The sequence below is a fragment of the Salmo salar genome, chromosome 03, assembly GCF_965601325.2.
Source record: "Salmo salar chromosome 03, fSalSal1, whole genome shotgun sequence".
Taxonomy (NCBI): Eukaryota; Metazoa; Chordata; class Actinopteri; order Salmoniformes; family Salmonidae; genus Salmo; species Salmo salar.
The window spans coordinates 32,636,101-32,657,934 of NC_138293.1; the positions used below are offsets into that span (position 1 = coordinate 32,636,101).

Consider the following 21,834-nt stretch of genomic DNA (forward strand, 5'->3'; position numbering starts at 1 on the left):
GTTCATGACGAGAAGTCCGGCTGGCTTACATCATGTGCTAACGAGACGGAGATTTTTGGACATAAATGATGAGCTTTTTTGAACAAAACTACATTCGTTATGGACCTGTGATACCTGGAAGTGACATCTGATGAAGAGAATCAAAGGTAATGGATTATTTACATAGTATTTTCGATTTTAGATCTCCCCAACATGACGTCTAGTCTGTATCGCAACGCGTATTTTTCTGGGCGCAGTGCTCAGATTATTGCAAAGTGTGATTTCCCAGTAAGGTTATTTTTAAATCTGGCAAGTTGATTGAGTTCAAGAGATGTAAATCTATAATTCTTTAAATGACAATATAATATTTTACCAATGTTTTCTAATTTTAATTATTTAATTTGTGACGCTGACTTGACTGCCGGTTATTGGAGGGAAACGATTTCCTCAACATCAATGCCATAGTAAAACGCTGTTTTTGGATATAAATATGAACTTGATAGAACTAAAAATGCATGCATTGTCTAACATAATGTCCTAGGAGTGTCATCTGATGGAGATTGTAAAAGGTTAGTGCATCATTTTAGCTGGTTTTATGGTTTTGGTGACCCTGTCTTTGACTTGACAAAACATTACACACAACTCTTGTAAATGTACTGTCCTAACATACTCTAAATTTATGCTTTCGCCGTAAAACCTTTTTGAAATCGTAAAACGTGGTTAGATTAAGGAGATGTTTATCTTTCAAATGGTGTAAAATAGTTGTATTTTTGAAAAATTTGAATTTTGACATTTATTTGGATTCAAATTTGCCGCTCTTGAAATGCACCTGCTGTTGATGGAGTGCACCACGGGTGGCACGCTAGCGTCCCACCTAGCCCCAAGAGGTTAACGATGCTGTCATGACGTTGGCCTGTGGGTAAGGTTTATGACCCCCCCATAAATACCTTTCTCCTTTTCCTCTCTTGACTCTACTGAAGGACTCTTGAAAAGCCTTTGTTAAACACAGAGAGTCGGGGAAGATCAAAAGGTGGGGGGAAAGGAACCATATTTTGGTAATCCAACCAGTTGAAAATATGCGTTGGTACTTAATGAATATGATGTCAGTTCGGTTGTCATCTGAGACATTCTTATTAATGATATGATGACATAAACTATATCGTGGAAAGTCTACACATTATAGTTATCAGATTCACATGGAATTGGTGTGTAATTTAAATGTTTAAATATGAAACTATTTCTGAAAAGATGAAATGTAATTTTAGCTTCCAAATGAGAGAAGTGGGTTTTCATAAGGTTAGAGCTCTGCTCAATCGGTGGCCCGCCCCTGTGAAGAGACATGGGTTATAAACTATGAAACACACCCTTCTCTCCCTCCACTATATAAGCCCTTGACGAAAATGTAACCTGTTCCGAGTACGCAAGGCCTGCAGCCTCTGCGTTAAAAGGGCGAATAACTTGCTGTTCCGGGTACATTAGGGCGATGGTCCGATGTCAGAAGGATTCAGATAATAAGCTGTTCCGAGGATGTGAGGATGACGGTCCCACGTTAAAAGGACTAACATGTCAACTACAGAACTAAGCCAACCTCAGCGTGAGCTTTGGTTGCGAATGGTATGAACTTTGAACTCTTATTCACTACAGAAGTGATACCTCCTAGCCGTTGAGTTAGCAGCGGCCACTGTAAACGTGGGCTAGGAAAGGACGGACAAAGGATCTCTCCTAACAAACAACACGACAACTGCCAAGTAGCCAGTTTACCACCAGAGACATTCTTCCGAGGACAGGAAGATATCTGTTGGGCAACATGGCTTTCCATCTACAACCAACCTATTGAGGCGCAGCTCAGAGTAAATATTTATTGCATTTTCCTTTCCCAAATGGGCAGTAATTTAGAATGCATAAGATACTGTATTTACGATAGCATAGCTTCTCCCTTTGTTCCTCAGTCTTCCCGCTCTTTCACTCAAACCCAACCCCCTTTCCTTTGTGTAACCAGCCGTCATGTCGGCTCCGTCCACCAGGGACGTTTTCTGTATGACATAATTTGCATTCTGTGTATATGTAATTCTGTGTGATTATTTAGGTATTTAGTAAATAAATAATTAAACCAAAGTTTGTATTGCTGATTCAACTTGTAAGCCAGGGTTTGTGAAGATAATCAAGAATTTACAACTTTCAGATGAGACTGAAATAAGGTGACGATTAATATTGACTGCTATTGATGTAAAATATTACTAGGTCTTTAAGAGTTTATTCGGAAGATAACAGCTCTATAAACACTCTTTCGGGGTGCCCCGACTTTCTAGTTAATTACATTTACATGATTTGCTTAATCAGGTCATATTAATTACAGAGAAAGGATTTTATAGAATAGCATGTCATATCACTTAATCCGGCATAGCCAAAGACACGTCAATGCTTTATAAAGCACTGAAAAAATAAACAAAGCAGGAGATGGTCATTTGGATTCTAGGGCACTGAGGTTATAACAGTATGCCGGCTTTGGGTTTTATTGTCGAGCCTTTTGTTGAATGGTCTCCGTCTCAGTCAAAGGAAACCGCTTCATTATTCCCACAGCTAGCTACATCGTGGCTGCAGGAGTATAGTACTGTGCAGTTTTAAGAGAGTACAGCCAGAACATAGACAGAAAGATTCAGTCTAGGACTAGCTAACCCAAAAGTAACAAAGACAACACTACCCTGGTGCCTTTTGGTCCAAATCATTTCACTTTTAGGTTCTGAATAGCACTGTAAAACTAATTCATTTCTCCATATGACCGTCTCCAGGGGTGCAACTTTGGTTTTAGAAGTTGGTGAGGGTGGAGAGGAGTTATTCTTTGTGTTGGCTAGCGGGGGGCTGCTATCCATCAGCTCTAAGTCAGAGCTGCCAGGTGAGAAGGCTGCGTTTACCCAGTAATTACTAAGAAGAGGTGGGGCTGGAAGAATGAGCTTCCTCCCTCTCCACAGCCACAGCTCCCCATATGGGCTGGGCCGGCCTCTCCTCCCCCTCCTCCCCCTAACCTCACCTGGAAGGAGAAGTGTGGGGAGGGCTAATGAGTGGCTTAACCTATGTAGAGTCAAAGGTGGAGCAAAGGGAGGGCAGGAGAGGAGGAAATACTACCCACCCAGAGATATACGTACGTTTATACAGTGTACGGCTCTCGTACTAACTAGCCTACCTGGGGTCACATATACTCACATTTATGCACTCAAATCGTCTGCTAAATGACATAAATTGTTTTATATTACCTTGTTGAAGCTACGCCCAGCTGAGTCCTTTTCGCATAGCTCCTGGAGCTGAGCGTCCAGGATGTCCACCAGCTGCTCCATGAGACGCACTGATGAGCTGATGTCACCGGCGAACACTGGACCCTGCGTGTGGTGGGCCAGCTCATTGGCTAGGTTAGCTGCATTCTCCCCACTACGGATCTGGAGTTGGTGGAAAAAATGCAATATTAAAGGTCCTGTTTAAGCTTTTAATTACTTGTTTCCTACTAAATACTGTACCTGGTATGTTAACTATGTGCTAACAATGGATACATAAGCAATAAGTCAAGAGGGGGTGTTGTATATGGCCAATATACCACGGCTAAGGGCTGTTCTTAGGCACGACGCAACGCGGAGTGCCTGGACACAGTCCGTAGCCATGGCATATTGGCCATATACCACAAACCCTCGTGCCTTACTGCTATTATAAATTGGTTACCAAAGTAATTACAGCAGTAAAAATAAATGTTTTGTCATACCCGTGGTATACGGTCTGATATACCACGGCTGTCAGCCAATCAGCATTCAGAGCTCGAACCACCCAGTTTATAATACTGATTTAATGTGGATAAAGGAAGAAAACAGCACAGCAGGAAAAGGCTCATGGTCATTGGTGAAACATCTTTGGATGATAGGCATCACAGAGTCAGGTAATGTACAGGTAATGTATCACATACTGATTTAAACTCAAATCAATATTAATGCTGCTAGCTATAGCCCACAGAAAGCAATCCACAGTGTGCAAGAAAAATATAAAGACATGTGCATTAAATGTGTATTTTGTTTACATCTATAAGGCATTCAGTGGAATACAGTATATGTATGGGCAAGCCCCTTATTTAGTGTTGAAACCAACAAGATGCCATAAAATGACAGATACACCGTGCCCTTTCAGATAAAGTAGAAGAGGAAAGTTGACGTGTTTTATTCCTTCCCTCCCTGTCACCAGAGCCATCGGGGGGACATTGTTGACCAACCTTTTGTGCCACTTGAGTGACCCAGTGGGAGGTACAGTTGCTGAGGTCAGGTCCCTTTGGGTTCCAGGTCCCCCCTGCCACCGTGCAGAAGTAGGAGGCGATGCCTGGAGAAACACACAACAAAGACAACCATTACACAACCCTATTGTCTGTTTTTAATGTATGTGTGCATTTATTTGTGTACATTTTTGTAACGTTGCTGACCACTGCCATCGTGAACAGTTCTCTCTTGCAAAAGAGATTGCATCCCAATGAGTATAGCCTGTTTAAATAAAGGTTAAATCAAAATGTATTTAACAGAGGTTAGGCCAACTCTTCACCCTCCTACCATTCCTGTCCTCCTCTCAACATGTTTCTCAGGAAAAACAAACGACTGAGGTCAGCCGTGGTCAAAAAAGCAATGATGCAAAAAGTGGCTGACCAGTAGGAACCAGAAAGGTTGCCAGCTTTGTACTGTCTAACAGTGGACACTGAGCAGTGAGATATTCTCATACAGTTCATCTTTATACTGTAGGAATCATTGTCTGTCTTCTTATAGGCTAATTCAGTGGTATTCAAAGTTGGGGTTATGACAGGGGAACTGCAGTAGGTCCCCCCCAGTAGGTCCCCCCAAAAAATAAAAATAAAATGTATTAGGTACATTTATTTAATGCTTTCTTTTCATTTTGATACGAGATGAAAATTAAATAAATGTAAGGTTATTTGTTGATGTAAAAATCTTGAAAAATTGAATAGACCACTGGTCTAATTGCTGGTTGTCAATTAATAAAGTTGCCATTAGATGCTCTGTACTAGTGGAGGCTCCTCAGAGGAGGAAGAGGAGGACCATCCTCATTGAATTTTATAAAATAAATAAAAATGAAAACATTTACAAAGTTATCCTTTTTTAGATAAAACGATACTAAATATAATCACGTCACCAAATTATTTATAAAAACACACTATTTTGCAATGAAGGCCTACAGTAGATACCATGGTGTAGCCAGAGGACAGCTAGCTTCCGTCCTCCTCTGGGTACATCAACTTCAATACAAAACCTAGGAGGCTCATGGTTCTCATCCACTTCCATAGACTTACACAGCAATTATGACTTCTGGAAGACGTCCTCCAGCCTATCAGAGCTCTTGCAGCATGAACTGACATGTTGTCCACCCAATCAAAGGATCAGAGAATTAATCTAGTACTGAAAGCATAGCCTACAGCTAGCTAGCACTGCAGTGCATAAAATGTGGTGAGTAGTTGACTCATAGAGAGAGAAAGACAATACTTTAACAGTTTTGAACAAATTCATTTCTTCCAAAATGAAGGAGAAGCAAGAGAGAGAGTCATTTTTTCCCCTTTCAGTTTCACTTAGCTAGCAAATGCAGCTGGCTAGTTTAGCCTACTCAAACACCCTGCTCAAACAGAGGAATGCTATGTTTGTTAGCTGGCTATGACTATCCAACACAACACTGGAACTCTTCCAAGTTAAGGTAAGCATTTGGTATTACTCATTTATTACCACCAGGGCCTGCCGGTGTAAGTGCTAAACTGCTTACTGACTGTACACTAACGTCACTGCACAATTGTAGTTTAATTGTTGACTACGATGTTACTTTAGCTAATATGGTGACAACGATGTAGGCTGTGTGTAGCGGTTATGATATGGTTTGGCTTGTAAAGATTTTTTTGCCTGGTCACATACAGCTGGTCTTGTGTTGTGCATTGAAGTCCACAAGCGAAGGGAAAAGGTTAGAGGAGGAGAGCGCATAGATGCGAGAGAGAATAAAATGTGGCTGCTATGAAAGTGAACTATGTTTACATGTGATCAGGGATGTACAGTGAGGGGAAAAAGTATTTGATCCCCTGCTGATTTTGTACGTTTGCCCACTGACAAAGAAATGATCAGTCTATAATTTTAATGGTAGGTTTATATGAACAGTGAGAGACAGAATAACAAAAGAATCCAGAAAAACGCATGTCAAAAATGTTATAAATTGATTTGCATTTTAATGAGGGAAATAAGTATTTGACCCCCTCTCAATCAGAAAGATTTCTGGCTCCCAGGTGTCTTTTATACAGGTAACGAGCTGAGATTAGGAGCACACTCTTAAACGGAGTGCTCCTAATCTCAGTTTGTTACTTGTATAAAAGACACCTGTCCACAGAAGCAATCAATCAATCAGATTCCAAACTCTCCACCATGGCCAAGACCAAAGTGCTCTCCAAGGATGTCAGGGACAAGATTGTAGACCTACACAAGGCTGGAATGGCCTACAAGACCATCGCCAAGCAGCTTGGTGAGAAGGTGACAACAGTTGGTGTGATTATTCGCAAATGGAAGAAACACAGAAGAACTGTCAATCTCCCTCGGCCTGGGGCTCCATGCAAGATCTCACCTCGTGGAGTTGCAATGATCATGAGAACGGTGAGGAATCAGCCCAGAACTACACGGGAGGATCTTGTCAATGATCTCAAGGCAGCTGGGACCATAGTCACCAAGAAAACAATTGGTAACTGTAACGACTGTCTTGAAGAGGGAACCAAGGTGCAGCAGAGGATGTGTTCATCATTAGAGTTTTAATTCAAATAAACAAGAGAACACTACAAAATGAACAAAAAAACGACAGCAAACAGTACCAGATTGCGAACACGCACCTCCATGCTAGTGCGGGGAGCTGGCCTGGGGCTCCATTCTTGCCCCGCAAAACTCCCCTTGTGCCCCTCCCTAAAAAATTCTTGGGGGTGCCTCCCGGTCTCCCTTACCTCGCCAGCCTTCTTCCGCTGCTTGGTCCTTTGTTGGTGGGTAATTCTGTAACGACTGAGGGAACCAAGGTGCAGCAGAGGATGTGTTCATCATTAGAGTTTTAATTCAAATAAACAAGAGAACACTACAAAATGAACAAAAAACGACAGCAAACAGTCCTGTGAGGAAAATACTCAAACAGAAACAATTACCCACAAACCCCAGTGACAAACAACTCCTACATATGTGACTCCCAATCATGAACAACGATTCCCAGCTGTTCCTGATCAGGAGTCACAAGACACACACCAGACTGCCACGTCCTGACCCCCAAACTACTACACCAGCTCCATCTGCTGGTCAGGACGTGACAGTACCCCCCCCTCAAGGTGCAGACCCCGGAATGCACCTAACCACAACAACAAAAAACCACCAACAAACAAAATCCCCAACAAAACCCTTAAACAGTAACCCTAAACAATAAGGGAGGGAAGGGAGGGTGGCTGCCGTCAACGACGGCACTGTGCTACACCCTCCCTCCCCAACCCACCTATCCTGGAGGCGGCTCAGGCTCTGGCCGTTCCAGGCAGTCGGGACAGTCTGGCAGCTCGGGGCCGTCGGGGCAGTCTGGCAGATCGGGACCGTCGGGGCAGTCTGGCAGCTCGGGACAGTCCGGGCAGTCTGGCAGCTCGGGACAGTCCGGGCAGTCTGGCAGCTCGGGACAGTCCGGGCAGTCTGGCAGCTCGGGACAGTCCGGGCAGTCTGGCAGCTCGGGACAGTCCGGGCAGTCTGGCAGCTCGGGACAGTCCGGGCAGTCTGGCAGCTCGGGACAGTCCGGGCAGTCTGGCAGCTCCGGCAGTTCAGGGCAGTCTGGCCACTCCGGCAGTTCAGGGCAGTCTGGCCACTCCGGCAGTTCAGGGCAGTCTGGCCACTCCGGCAGTTCAGGGCAGTCTGGCCACTCCGGCAGATCAGGGCAGTCTGGCCACTCCGGCAGATCAGGGCAGTCTGGCCACTCCGGCAGTTCAGGGCAGTCTGGCCACTCCGGCAGTTCAGGGCAGTCTGGCCACTCCGGCAGTTCAGGGCAGTCTGGCCACTCCGGCAGTTCAGGGCAGTCTGGCCACTCCGGCAGTTCAGGGCAGTCTGGCCACTCCGGCAGTTCAGGGCAGTCTGGCCACTCCGGCAGTTCAGCGCAGTCTGGCCACTCCGGCAGTTCAGCGCAGTCTGGCCACTCCGGCAGTTCAGCGCAGTCTGGCCACTCCGGCAGTTCAGCGCAGTCTGGCCACTCCGGCAGTTCAGCGCAGTCTGGCCACTCCGGCAGTTCAGCGCAGTCTGGCCACTCCGGCAGTTCAGCGCAGTCTGGCCACTCCGGCAGTTCAGCGCAGTCTGACCTCTCTGGCGACTGTTGACTGGCGGGCAGCTCTGACGACGACTGTTGACTGGCGGGCAGCTCTGACGACGACTGTTGACTGGCGGGCAGCTCTGACGACGACTGTTGACTGGCGGGCAGCTCTGACGACGACTGTTGACTGGCGGGCAGCTCTGACGACGACTGTTGACTGGCGGGCAGCTCTGACGACGACTATTGACTGGCGGGCAGCTCTGACGACGACTGTTGACTGGCGGGCAGCTCTGACGACGACTGTTGACTGGCGGGCAGCTCTGACGACGACTGTTGACTGGCGGGCAGCTCTGACCACGACTGTTGACTGGCGGGCAGCTCTGACCACGACTGTTGACTGGCGGGCAGCTCTGACCACGACTGTTGACTGGCGGGCAGCTCTGACGACGACTGTTGACTGGCGGGCAGCTCTGACGACGACTGTTGACTGGCGGGCAGCTCTGACGACGACTGTTGACTGGCGGGCAGCTCTGACGACGACTGTTGACTGGCGGGCAGCTCTGACGACGACTGTTGACTGGCGGGCAGCTCTGACGACGACTGTTGACTGGCGGGCAGCTCTGACGACGACTGTTGACTGGCGGGCAGCTCTGATGACGACTGTTGACTGGCGAGGCTGGGTTGACACACTAGACTCCTGGTGCGTGGTGCTGGTACTGGGCGTACCAGATTGCGAACACGCACCTCCATGCTAGTGCGGGGAGCTGGCCTGGGGCTCCATTCTTGCCCCGCAAAACTCCCCTTGTGCCCCCCCCTAAAAAATTCTTGGGGGTGCCTCCCGGTCTCCCTTACCTCGCCAGCCTTCTTCCGCTGCTTGGTCCTTTGTTGGTGGGTAATTCTGTAACGACTGAGGGAACCAAGGTGCAGCAGAGGATGTGTTCATCATTAGAGTTTTAATTCAAATAAACAAGAGAACACTACAAAATGAACAAAAAACGACAGCAAACAGTCCTGTGAGGAAAATACTCAAACAGAAACAATTACCCACAAACCCCAGTGACAAACAACTCCTACATATGTGACTCCCAATCATGAACAACGATTCCCAGCTGTTCCTGACCAGGAGTCACAAGACACACACCAGACTGCCACGTCCTGACCCCCAAACTACTACACCAGCTCCATCTGCTGGTCAGGACGTGACAGTAACACACTATGCCGTGAAGGACTGAAATCCTGCAGCGCCCGCAAGGTCCCCCTGCTCAAGAAAGCACATATACATGCCCGTCTGAAGTTTGCCAATGAACATCTGAATGATTCAGAGGACAACTGGGTGAAAGTGTTGTGGTCAGATGAGAGCAAAATGGAGCTCTTTGGCATCAACTCAACTCGCCGTATTTGGAGGAGGAGGAATGCTGCCTATGACCCCAAGAACACCGTCCCCACCGTCAAACATGGAGGTGGAAACATTATACTTTGGGGGTGTTCTTCTGCTAAGGAGACAGGACAACTTCACCGCATCAAAGGGATGATGGACAGGGCCATGTACTGTCAAATCTTGGGTGAGAACCTCCTTCCCTCAGCCAGGGCATTGAAAATGGGTCGTGGATGGGTATTCCAGCATGGCAATGACCCAAAACACACGGCCAAGGCAACAAAGGAGTGGCTCAAGAAGAAGCACATTAAGGTCCTGGAGTGGCCTAGCCAGTCTCCAGACCTTAATCCCATAGAAAATCTGTGGAGGGAGCTGAAGGTTCGAGTTGCCAAACATCAGCCTCGAAACCTTAATGACTTGGAGAAGATCTGCAAAGAGGAGTGGGACAAAATCCCTCCTAAGATGTGTGCAAACCTGGTGGCCAACTACAAGAATTGTCTGACCTCTGTGATTGCCAACAAGGGTTTTGCCACCAAGTACTAAGTCATGTTTTGCAGAGGGGTCAAATACTTATTTCCCTCATTAAAATGCAAATCATTTTATAACATTTTTGACATGCGTTTTTCTGGATTTTTTTGTTGTTATTCTGTCTCTCACTGTTCAAGTAAACCTACCATTAAAATTATAGACTGATCATTTCTTTGTCAGTGGGCAAACGTACAAAATCAGCAGGGGATCAAATACTTTTTTCCCTCATTGTATTCATTTTGCCAATTTGGTTGGGGAAAAAAATCTTAAAAACGGAAGCAAATGGAACAAAACAGGGATAAACATACCTGAATATGTCCAACAGAAACACTAATTTGCAGATGTTGGGCTAATGATTACACCCTATATCAGCTCGATGCATGCAAGAGTGTGTGGGGTATAGGGGACATTCAGTATCATGTAGTAGCCTAAACCTATCGCTGTTACATTGAACTGGGTGAATGGAATATGAATGAGAGTCATCCAATATGCTGTAATAGAAATAAGGCTATGCTCATGAAAAGAAAATCATCCCCCCTCATCTTAAACTGCATTGACCGCCACTGCTCTGTACCGTATATATTACTGAATTCTTCGTAAGCCTTAATGTCCTGCATGTCTGCATTCCATATTATTGAAAAAACAATGATAATATACATCCCCTTACGCCACCACATTGTACATTCTCTTACTGTTTATTTTATCTTCCTATATTGTCTGTTTGGCCCTATCAGCATATTGTAGGTAATGAATATCACATTTTGGGACCTTGTCCAATGTAAGGTAGGCTATGTGAAAGACAATGTCTAAACACACTAATAAGCACTAACACATTCATACACAGAGGACTACACACACACACACACACACACATACCTCACACACCTCCCCACCCCCCCCAACCTCCTAGTTCCTGATAGTACCTTTGGTTCCTTTGGGGCAGGGTCTCTCTACGGTGACTCCAGTGTGTGTCTGGGGCCAGGAAATGCCTCTCTTCGTTGTTCCCTCACAGAAGCGCCTGGGGGTGGGGGGGATCTCTGGGGCGGTGGGGTCAGCCGTCCCATGGGGGTCCTCCGCTGGGTTACCCGCCTCTCTCTCTCTCCCATCCCTGGGGTCAGCCGGAATCGTGGTGTTAACTGGGCCTTTGACTGTGGACGTGGTGGTGGTGATGAGAGTGGTGGTCTCAGGCAGGGCTGATGAGAGGGAGACATCTTTTGTAGTTGGCACTAGGAGAGGATGAGAGAGAAGAGTGGTGGTTATAGCTTTCATAAAACCCAGCCTTACCTTGAACTCCCTTCATACATTTCAGACATACATCAGATACATCAGTCAGCAGGGAAAGTTCAAGGTAGTTTCACTGTTTTAGTTCCACACCACTAGAAGGGATTAAAAGTCGAGCGATTAATCGGAATGGCCGATTAATTAGGGCCGATTTCAAGTTTTCATAACAATCGGTAATCAGTATTTTTGGACACTGATTTTTTACATTTTTTTTTTTTACACCTTTATTTAACTAGCCAAGTCAGTTAAGAACACATTCTTATTTTCAATGACAGCCTAGGAATGGTGGGTTAACTGCCTTGTTCAGGGGCAGAACGACAGATTTTTACCTAGTCAGCTCGGGGATTCAATCTTGCAACCTTACGGTTAACTAGTCCAACGCTCTAACCACCTGCTTTACATTGTACTCCACGAGGAGCCAGCCTGTTACGCAAATGCAGTAAGAAGCCAAGGTAAGTTGCTAGCTAGCATTAAACTTATCTTGTAAAAAACAATCAATCAATCAATCATAATCACTAGTTAACTACACATGGTTGATGATATTACTAGTTTACCTAGCCTGTCCTGCGTTGCATATAATCGATGCGGTGCGCATTCGCAAAAAAGGACTGTCATTGCTCCAACGTGTACCTAACCATAAACATCAATGTCTTTCTTAAAATCAATACACAAGTATATATTTTTAAACCTGCATATTTAGCTAAAAGAAATCCAGGTTAGCAGGCAATATTAACCAAGTGAAATTGTGTCACTTCTCTTGCGTTCATTGCACGCAGAGTCAGGGTATATGCAACAGTTTGGGCCGCCTGGCTCGTTGCGAACTAAGTTGCCAGAATATTACGTAATTATGACATAACATTGAAGGTTGTGCAATGTAACAGGAATATTTAGACTTAGGGATGCCACCCGTTAGATAAAATACGGAACGGTTCCGTATTTCACTAAAAGAAAAAAACGTTTTGTTTTCGAGGTGATAGTTTCCGGATTCAACCATATTAATGACCTAAGGCTCGTATTTCTGTGTGTTTATTATATTATAATTAAGTTTATGATTTGATAGAGCAGTCTGACTGAGCGGTGGTAGGCACCAGCAGGCTCGTAAGCATTCATTCAAACAGCACTTTCGTGCATTTTGCCAGCAGCTCTTCGCAATGCTTCAAGCATGTTTATGACTTCAAGCCTATCAACTCCCAAGATTAGGCTGGTGTAACCGATGTGAAATGGCTAGCTAGTTAGCGGGTGTGCGCTAATAGCGTTTCAAACGTCACTCGCTCTGAGACTTGGAGTAGTTGTTCACTTTGCTCTGCATGGGTAACACCGCTTCGAGGGTGGCTGTTGTCGATGTGTTCCTGGTTCGAGCCAAGGTAGGAGCGAGGAGAGGGACGGAAGCTATACTGTTAACCTGGCAATACTAAAGTGCCTATAAGAACATCCAACAGTCAAAGGTATATGAAATACAAATCGTATAAAGAGAAATAGTCCTATAATTCCTAAAATAACTACAACCTAAAACTTCTTACCTGGGAATATTGAAGACTCATGTTAAAAGGAACCACCAGCTTTCATATGTTCTCATGTTCTGAGCAAGGCACTTAAACGTTAGCTTTCTTACATGGCACATATTGCACTTTTACTTTCTTCTCCAACACTTTGTTTTTGCATTATTTAAACCAAATTGAACACGTTTCATTATTTATTTGAGGCTAAATAGATTTTATTGATGTATTATATTTAGTTAAAATAAGTGTTCATTCAGTATTGTTGTAATTGTCATTACTACAAATAAATACAGGGGGGAAAAAAATTCAAAAAAATCGTCCGATTAATCGGTATCAACCCTTTTGGCCATCCAACAATCGGCATCGGTATCGGCGTTGAAAAATCATAATCGGTCGACCTCTAGAAGGGATGGCTGCTCTACTCTACACATCAACTGGAGACGCCTATACATTCCTGGAGACAAAGAGTCTACTGCAGCACTCAGGTATTACTCCACCTCCCTCTGTTCTGTTTCTGCTCCAGCACAGAAAGCACAAAGTTAGGAGGAGGAAACCTGCAAACACTACACCAAGGTTTCACAAAAATCGGTCCTGGGGCCCCACCGGAACTACACAATTGATTCAAATAACAAACTCATCAAGCTTTGGTTATTTGAATCAGAAGTGTAGTGCTGGGTCAAAAACCAAAACGTGCACCCAGGGGCGACCCCAGCACTACGCTATCTCAGCTATTTTTATCTTTACCCAATCCCCAAAATAACGAGAGGTCAGGTAGTGTAGCAGCATCTGCCTGGCTGTCCTGGGAGTGGCTGATTAAATGTCAACAGGGAAGACAAAGCCTGCCTGCATTTGACTTTTTTCTTGTCCGTTTCATCTCTCTCTTTGATAAAGCCGGCGTGAGGAAACTAAACTGCCATGCTCTGGGCAAAAACCATACCTCAGCGATAATGCTCTGCTCCTGTATTCAATGCACAGCTATAAAGAACATCTGTGTAGGTGTGTGTAGTAACCAAGAAGGTGTAGTCTGTAGCCTTTTTTACAGTCTCTACCCATTTGTGTGATCACAGAACTGTGAATGTACAGTAGATGTATATTTGAATGAAAGAGGCAAATAGGAAAATAGATATAAAAAGAGTACAGAGAAAACAGTTTATTGTGCATGCTTGGGTATGCTTGCAACCCGCGTATGTGAGACAGTGACTGTGTGCATGACTACACTGGTTGCCTCTTGCCTTACTGATCTTATATTATTTCCACGGCCACACGATCGCTGGGGCTGATAAGAGGCAGCTTCCCAGAATGAGGTCTGCTACTGTGAAAGTCCCGCAGTGCCGTCTTCAGAGGCCCATGGTGCTTCAGGGAAAAGGCAATATCATGCTATCTGACACCCCATCATCAAACACATATCTCCATTTCCTCCCGACCTGAATGGTGAGAATGCCCACATTTAGAGTCTGAGCTCTGGAGCTAATCAGACCATCAGGAGACTGGTCGTCTTTGTTTTGTGTTTCCATTTCAGTGAAATCTGGAAGTTCATTACAAAGCCCTGTCTGTGTCTGTCTGTGTTTATGACAGGGTTTTTGAGAAAGACCTCAGAATGCATAAACAACAAAGCATTAAATCTAGCCGGACGCCGCGCTTCTCAGAAAAACGGGGAGGGGAAAAAAAGTGGCCCAGACAGCGACACATTTCGGATGAAAGAAAATGGCAGCCAGGATCAACCAGCCTTGTTGCAATGTTGTTGTGTTATGACATTTCATTCAATGACCTTCTCTCCCCTGGCAGGAGCAGTGTTTAATTGGGCTGTACTCATTCCTTCATTGTGCGTCCATCTGTCGGTCAGCTACTCACTCACTCACGTTTCTGAGCACTGAGCGTGGATGCAAATGAGCGTCTGACATATGTCCAGTTCATTGTTGTGTGAACAGATGTTGAGAGGAGGTCTCTTATGAATATTTGACATTCATGCCGCAGCGGGTTGTGTGGTGGTGTTCTCTCTCCCTGTGGACAGGCAAGAGGCTGTGAGAGAATAAAGACTTAAAGGGAATCTACAAAACACCATACTGAGAGAAAAACCCTCATACCAGAGTCACTATTCGAAGGAGACTATCATAGCTACTGATGAGCGCTGGAATTCTGGTCTAGTTGTAGTTTACTAGTGCCCGAACTTGACCTCGCGGCCGCTTCCTCTCTACAGCGACAGATAAATAAATAAACAAATAAGATAAATATACCAAATCTAAACCACTTGTCAAAGAGGACCATCTTCCTGTTACATTTCTCTTGATGTCTCCATCCACCGCCCTCCCGCACTCTATCATTTTCTTTTGATTATGACGAGTCATTTCACAGATGGTGGTTGAAAGCTGTGTGTCCTCTGCTAGCACTCAGGCCAGAGAGGGGCCACCTCAATTAGCTGTCATTTCACTCAAGAGCTAGTTAAAGTCCCTCTGGGTGGGGAGGCAGACGGCTAGGACACTCTGGGTGGCATATGTTGAGTGATGTCTGTTATAAATAACATGAGGTGCTCAGAGGTTGAGTAGCACTCTGAAAAATGCACGGTGTCGGGAATTTTGGGAACTTTTGAAAACCGAATAGAATGAACTAGATATAATGGAATCGACAGCAGTGGAATGGGGGCCATTGAGAAAGCAAATAAAGGGTTAGGCAACACTGTCCACAAAAAAAATGTCGGAACTTGCAAAAACTAAATAGAATGAACTATACACAATCGGCAGCAAGTAATGGGGCACTTCAAGGGAGTGAGGAAAGGGTTAAGCAATACTTTCCACTAATGATAAATAAAGATGAAGTTAGAGTTCTATATTTTAACATCACCGCAGGGCACTTTTCTTACTTTCCAAAAATGAAATACTAACAAGATGATCAGAGGCACAGCTAGTGTATGCTGTTTGTCTAAGCTAGCCCTATTGTTTGAAGACCAAGTCCCAACTCCAGAAAAGCCAGATTTCTCATGGCTCTGGAAAGGACACGTTTGCCATTATCTCTGAAGAATTGAGAAAACGACATAAAAAGGTTATTTAAGAAAGTTTGACAGGGAAACAACATAATAACGGGCCATCAGTGTGTCTGTGGCACGGAAGAAACAAACGTCTTGTGACTCTCCTCTCTCTCTCTGCAGAAAGTAGCTATTTCGGTCTTTACGACAATTCAAGGTTTGTTTTGAAATCAATGATTGTTGAAACGAAAGGGTTGATTAAATAGTCGATCGACTGAATGAAAATGTCAAATACTGAGTGCCACTACATCGGCGTCACAATAGATTCAATAATTAAGCAAAGTCTCAATGAACTTCCAAATGTCAGAATCCTCCAAAACTTTGTGGCGGTGTTTCTTAATTCACACAGTGTTTTTCAAAGTGTGAATCTGGCCATCTATGAGGACTGCAATAAGAGGCCAAAACAGCCTGTACCAAACTGTTGGACACGACACAACCAACGCACCACCAGCCTACACTGCAACGCCATGAATAACGAATGGTGTGAGGGTGAGTGAGTGTGTGGGCGTGTGTGTGTGTGAGAATGTATGTGTGTCTGCGAGTGTTAACGTGTGTGTGTGTGTGTGTGTGCATCTGTGCGTTTTAAGCTTAGCCATTTCCAGTCAGCCAGACAGTCTCCCTCTCTCTCTGAATATCTCAAACTTAAAAAGGGAGTAAACAGCAATACTGGTGAGCCACAACTGTGGTGTTGCTTTTTTGAAGATCCCTACGCCAGACCAGTAGCTAATGATAGAGAGAAACAACAAAACCCAGAAAACATGAATATTACATTCGCTTGTTTTTATGCAGTCTCATCCTGCTCTGCTTGAGCCTGTGTGACGCGCTGACGTGAACATCAGTTCTGTGTAGCTAGTAGCTCCCGTAATGGGTCTAAGTGAACCCTCAGGTCACATAGCCCTTTCTGCCCTGGGAAGACAGGTTTTTCCTGGCTTTGCCTTTAGTACAATTTGGAATAACTCATGGGTCATTCTGGCAGAAAAAATCACACAGTGGATGAAGTAAATAACTGAAAAGGCGTAGTTTGTTTTCCTCCTAATGTGTGCTTATTACCTGTATTTACTGGACTAGGGCGATTACCACATCAAGCATTGCTGTGGCATTGCGGTGGGCGTTATTGACAGTTGTTCTTAAAGATCAAGAGACAGAAAAAGCCCTGCCACTGCCAGCCAGACAGGATTTGGATCAATGTGATCTGATTTACGAGAGCTGAAACTGAAGACTGGGGCCACCTCATACCTACGGTAGGGACACCAGGCCATGGAGCCACTTTGAGAGAGAAAGGTAGCTAGCACAAAATATACTGTACAGCTATGAACACTCTCTCTTCCAGTTCTTTAAAATGTCCACTTTAAGTCACATATTCCAATCCCCCAATCAGGAAGTCAGACTCATGAAGACTTGTGCCATGGCAACAAGAGGAACAAATGGAGTCGTTCCAACTATCCGCCTGGCACCTTGACCTCTGACACACACACACACAGACACACACACACACACACACACACACACACACACACACACACACACACACACACACACACACACACACACACACACACACACACACACACACCCTTGACTCCGGTCTGCATGACTCTCCTTGCTGATGTGTTAATTCCTTCTGATCCACTAAGCGGCAAGGACCAACCCACGTGATCTGGTAAATATTCCCTTTGTTTCTCTGCTTCAAAGAGTATAAAGCCCAATCCCAAAAGCCTCACTGTGTGTCAGTCACGATACAATTTATTAATGAGCCCAGCAAGTGCTTCTTCATCGTGCTACACGTCGACGCAAAGTTTAAAAAGCATTCAAATAAATATGCATAACTGAGTTTTATAAGCAGCCAGATTGAATGAGCAGAACGTCGATAGAGCGAGGCAAGACGAGGCGCTTTATGACATCAGCACGTTTTGTGAGGCAGAAGGAGATCTAGTCGATTATAATCTCACTAACTAGCCTTTTCCATGAATGCAGTGGCATGGTCGGCGACTCAGCTGTGCCTTTCTTCTCCTTGGGTTTTTGGATCTCTCCATGTGGCTAAACCCCACAGTTCTCCATTGGCCCTGTTCCTCTCTGTGAAGGCATTCATTTAACACTCCTCTTTTTTACTCCTCAGATCAATGCTACCTCGAAGGCAAATACATTTTCTCCCTTCTCCCCTCATTACTTTGAAATGCTCCTGGCAATTATTGGCTCCCCTGATTAGCCTTTGGAATTAATTAGACCAAGTCCCGAGTCGATGTCTTTGAGGAATCTCAGACAATACCCTTGCAAGTTTGTCCCTACACATTTTGTAAAGGGTGGCACTTAGGGGCACATTTTATTGTCACGTTGGAGCAGTACGATCTCTTAAATAGTCAGCCTTCTAAGGAGGTGGACTATTAACGTCTTGATCACTGGTGTCTTGTGTGTTCGGAAAGCATTAGAGGAGTTTCACTCTTCAACACATGTATGTGTTCTGAAACTCATACCCCTGTAGCAAATTCAAATGAATCCTTGGAGTTTTGAATATATCTGAGGAATTATACAGGTAACAAACACAGTTATATATGCACACAAAATATACATTTGGAAACATTCAGGTCCATTTGTTTTGGTTTCTGTCTTATCCCCTAAAACACCTAATATAGATATATAAATCGGCTTTACCTGGCTCCCGCAGGATGAGCTTTTCAAAAAGGGTGGATGCAAAGGTTGTTGGCATAGTAGGAGAAGGCACAGTCGTGGTAATATACTGACTACAGATCTCGGTAAAGGAGAGAATCGTAGTGATTCGGTTCAACTGACAACTTTTACGTGGGGCCCCATGAATCTTAAATAGGGCTGACGCCAATTAGTCGACTGGTCAATCGTTTGGTCGAGCAGTAGCAAATATATCTATATTTTTTTAATGGCAAAAGACACCTGTCTTATTCGCGCCCATCTCAGTGAACTAATCCATTGCGGAGGCTGAGACTAATCCATTGCGGAGGCCGTGGGGATGGCACAGTCTAAGAAGAAGGGGAGTGTGGCTAAGATGCACAATGCATATCTCGCTCCATAATACGCTCCCTCCTGCCAATTTGTGCACATTCATTGTTTCATAATTCATCGTGTGAATTGTTTGCCTTTCATTGTTAGTTCCCCATTACATACGCTACATGACCAAAAGAATGTGGGCACCTGCTCGTCGAACATCTCATTACAAAACCATGGGCATTAATATACAGTTGGTTCCCCCCTTTGCTGCTATAACAGCCTCCACTCTCCTGGCATCCGCCAAACCCAGATTTGTCCGTGGGACTGCCTGATGGTGAAGCGTGATTCATCACTCCAGAGAACGCATTTCCACTGCTCCAGAGTCCAATGACGGCAAGCTTTACACCACTCCAGCCAACGCTTGGCATTGCGCATGGTGATCTTAGGCTTGTGTGCGGCTGCTCGGCCATGGAAACCCATTTCATGAAGCTCCCGACTAACATTGCTTCCAGTGTGTAGTTTGGAACTTGGTAGTGAGTGTTGCAACTGAGAATAGATTATTTTTACGCGCTACGCGGTCCCGTTCTGTGAGCTTGCGTGGCCTACCACTATGCGGCTGAGCCGTTGTTGCTCTTAGACGTTTCCACTTCACAATAACAGCACTTACAGTTGACCCGGGCAGGTCTAGCAGGGCAGAAATTTGTCAAACTGACTTGTTGGAAAGGTGGCATCCTATGATAGTGCCACGTTGAAAGTCACTGAGCTCTTCAGTAAGGCCATTCTACTGCCAATGTTGGATAAACATCTCAGCAACAGGTGTGGCTGAAATAGCTAAATCCACTAATTTGAAGGGCTGTCCACATACTTTTGCATATACGATGTATATCACAGTAGTGCATTTACATGTAGGTGGGGGCGAAGTGACTATGCATAGGTAACAAACAAACAGCGAGTAGCAGCAGTGTACAAGGAGGGGGGGGGGGACGATTTTTATGAATTGTTCAGCAGTCTAATGGCTTGGGGTAGAAGCTTTTCAGTCTCCTGAGGGGGAAAAGGTTTTGTCGTGCCCTCTTCACGACTGTCTTGGCATGTTTGGACCATGATGGTTCGATGGTGATGTGGACACCAAGAAACTTGAAACTCTCGACCCGCTCCACTACAGCCCCGTCAATGTTAATGGGGGCCTGTTCGGCCCGCCTTTTTCTGTAGTCCACGATCAGCTTTTTTTGTCTCACATTGAGGTAGAGGTTGTTGTCCTGGCACCACACTGCCAGTTCTCTAACCTCCTCCCTATAGGACGTCTCATCGTTGTCGGTGATCAGGCCTACCACTGTTGTGTCGTCAGCAAACTTAATGATGGTGTTGGAGTCGTCTTTGGCCACCCAGTCGTGGGTGAATAGGGAATACAGGAGGGGACTAAGTACACACCCCTGAGGGGCCCCAGTGTTAAGGATCAGCGTGGCAGATGTATTGTTGCCTACTCTTACCACCTGGGGGTGGCCCGTCAGGAAGTCCAGGATCCAGTTGCAGAGGGAAGTGTTTAGTCTCAGAGTCCTTAGCTTAGTGATGAGCTTCGTGGGCACTATGGTGTTGAACGCTGAGTTGTAGTCGATAAACATCATTCTCACACAGGTGTTCCTTTTGTCCAGGTGAGAAAGGGCCGTGTGGAGTGCGATTGAGATTGCGTCATCTGTGGATCTGTTGGGGCGGTATGCGAATTGGAGTGGGTCTAGGGTGTCCAGAAGGATGCTGTTGATGTGAGCCATGACCAGCCTTTCAAAGCACTTCATGCTTTGAAAGTAATCATTTAGGCAGGTTACCTTCGCTTCCTTGGGCACAGGGACTATGGTGGTCTGCTTGAAACATGTAGGTATTACAGACTCAGTCAGAGAGAGGTTGAAAATGTCAGTGAAGACACTTAACAGTTGGTCCACGCATGGTTTGAGTACACGTCCTGGAAATCCGTCTTACCCAGTGGCTTTGTGAATGTTGACCTGTTTAAAGGTTTTGTTCACATCGGCTACCGAGAGCGTTATCATACAGTCATCCAGAACAGCTGGTGCTCTTGTGCATGCTTCAGTGGTGCTTGCCTCTAAGCAAGCATAAAAGGCATTTACCTCGTCTGGTAGGCTCGCGTCACTGGGCAGCTCGCGTCTGGGTTTCCCATTGTAGTCCGTAATAGTTTTCAAGCCCTGCCACATCTGACGAGCGTCAGAGCCAGTGTAGTAGGATTTAATCCTGTATTGACGCTTTGCTTGTTTGATGGTTCGTCTGAGGGCATAGCGGGATTTCTTCTAAGCGAATAGTCTCCCGCTCCTTGAAAGCGGCAGATCTAGCCTTTAGCTCGATGCGGATGTTGCCTGTAATCCATGGCTTCTGGTTAGGATATGTACGTACATCGATGTCATCGATGCACTTATTGATGAAGCCAATGACTGAGGTAGTGTATTCCTCAATGCCATTGGATGAATCCCAGAACATATTCCAGTCTGTGCTAGCAAAACAGTCCTGTAGCTTAGCATCCGCGTCATCTAACCAGTTCCGTATTGATATTCTATACAATGTGGCAAGTTTGCTAGAGCAAGCTTCAGGCCAAACCCAAGACAACAGTTGATACAATGTTTTAAGTTCATTGCAGACAGGCCATGCATAGCCAATGTGATTCATAGGATATTTATTTTCTACCTGCAGGCTGCAATGTTTTTATTTGTTGGTTTCATGTAGGCTATTTTTTACATAGTTGGAAATGCCAATAGAAGTTACTTTTGTGTCTTATTTCATCAAATACAGTGCTGAAAGCATCAGACAAGGTCAATGCATATAGTTGATTTTATTAAAACACATAGGGTGTGTCTACAGTTGAAGTCGGAAGTTTACATACACTT

The 21,834-nt window shown here is 45.1% G+C and overlaps 1 protein-coding gene across 4 annotated transcripts in view; it reads right to left on the minus strand.

Moving 5' to 3' along the window:
- LOC106599757 (adhesion G protein-coupled receptor L2) overlaps positions 1-21,834 on the minus strand; it is a 126,176-nt gene that overhangs the window by 34,714 nt on the left and 69,628 nt on the right. For all 4 annotated transcript variants that reach the window (XM_014191055.3, XM_014191057.3, XM_014191058.3 and 1 more), the window contains exons 6-8: positions 11,116-11,418; positions 4,226-4,329; positions 3,231-3,410 (exon numbers count right to left, since the gene is read on the minus strand). In XM_014191055.3, the coding sequence (XP_014046530.2) occupies positions 3,231-3,410; positions 4,226-4,329; positions 11,116-11,418 (587 nt within the window). The remainder of the gene's footprint in view (positions 1-3,230; positions 3,411-4,225; positions 4,330-11,115; positions 11,419-21,834) is intronic.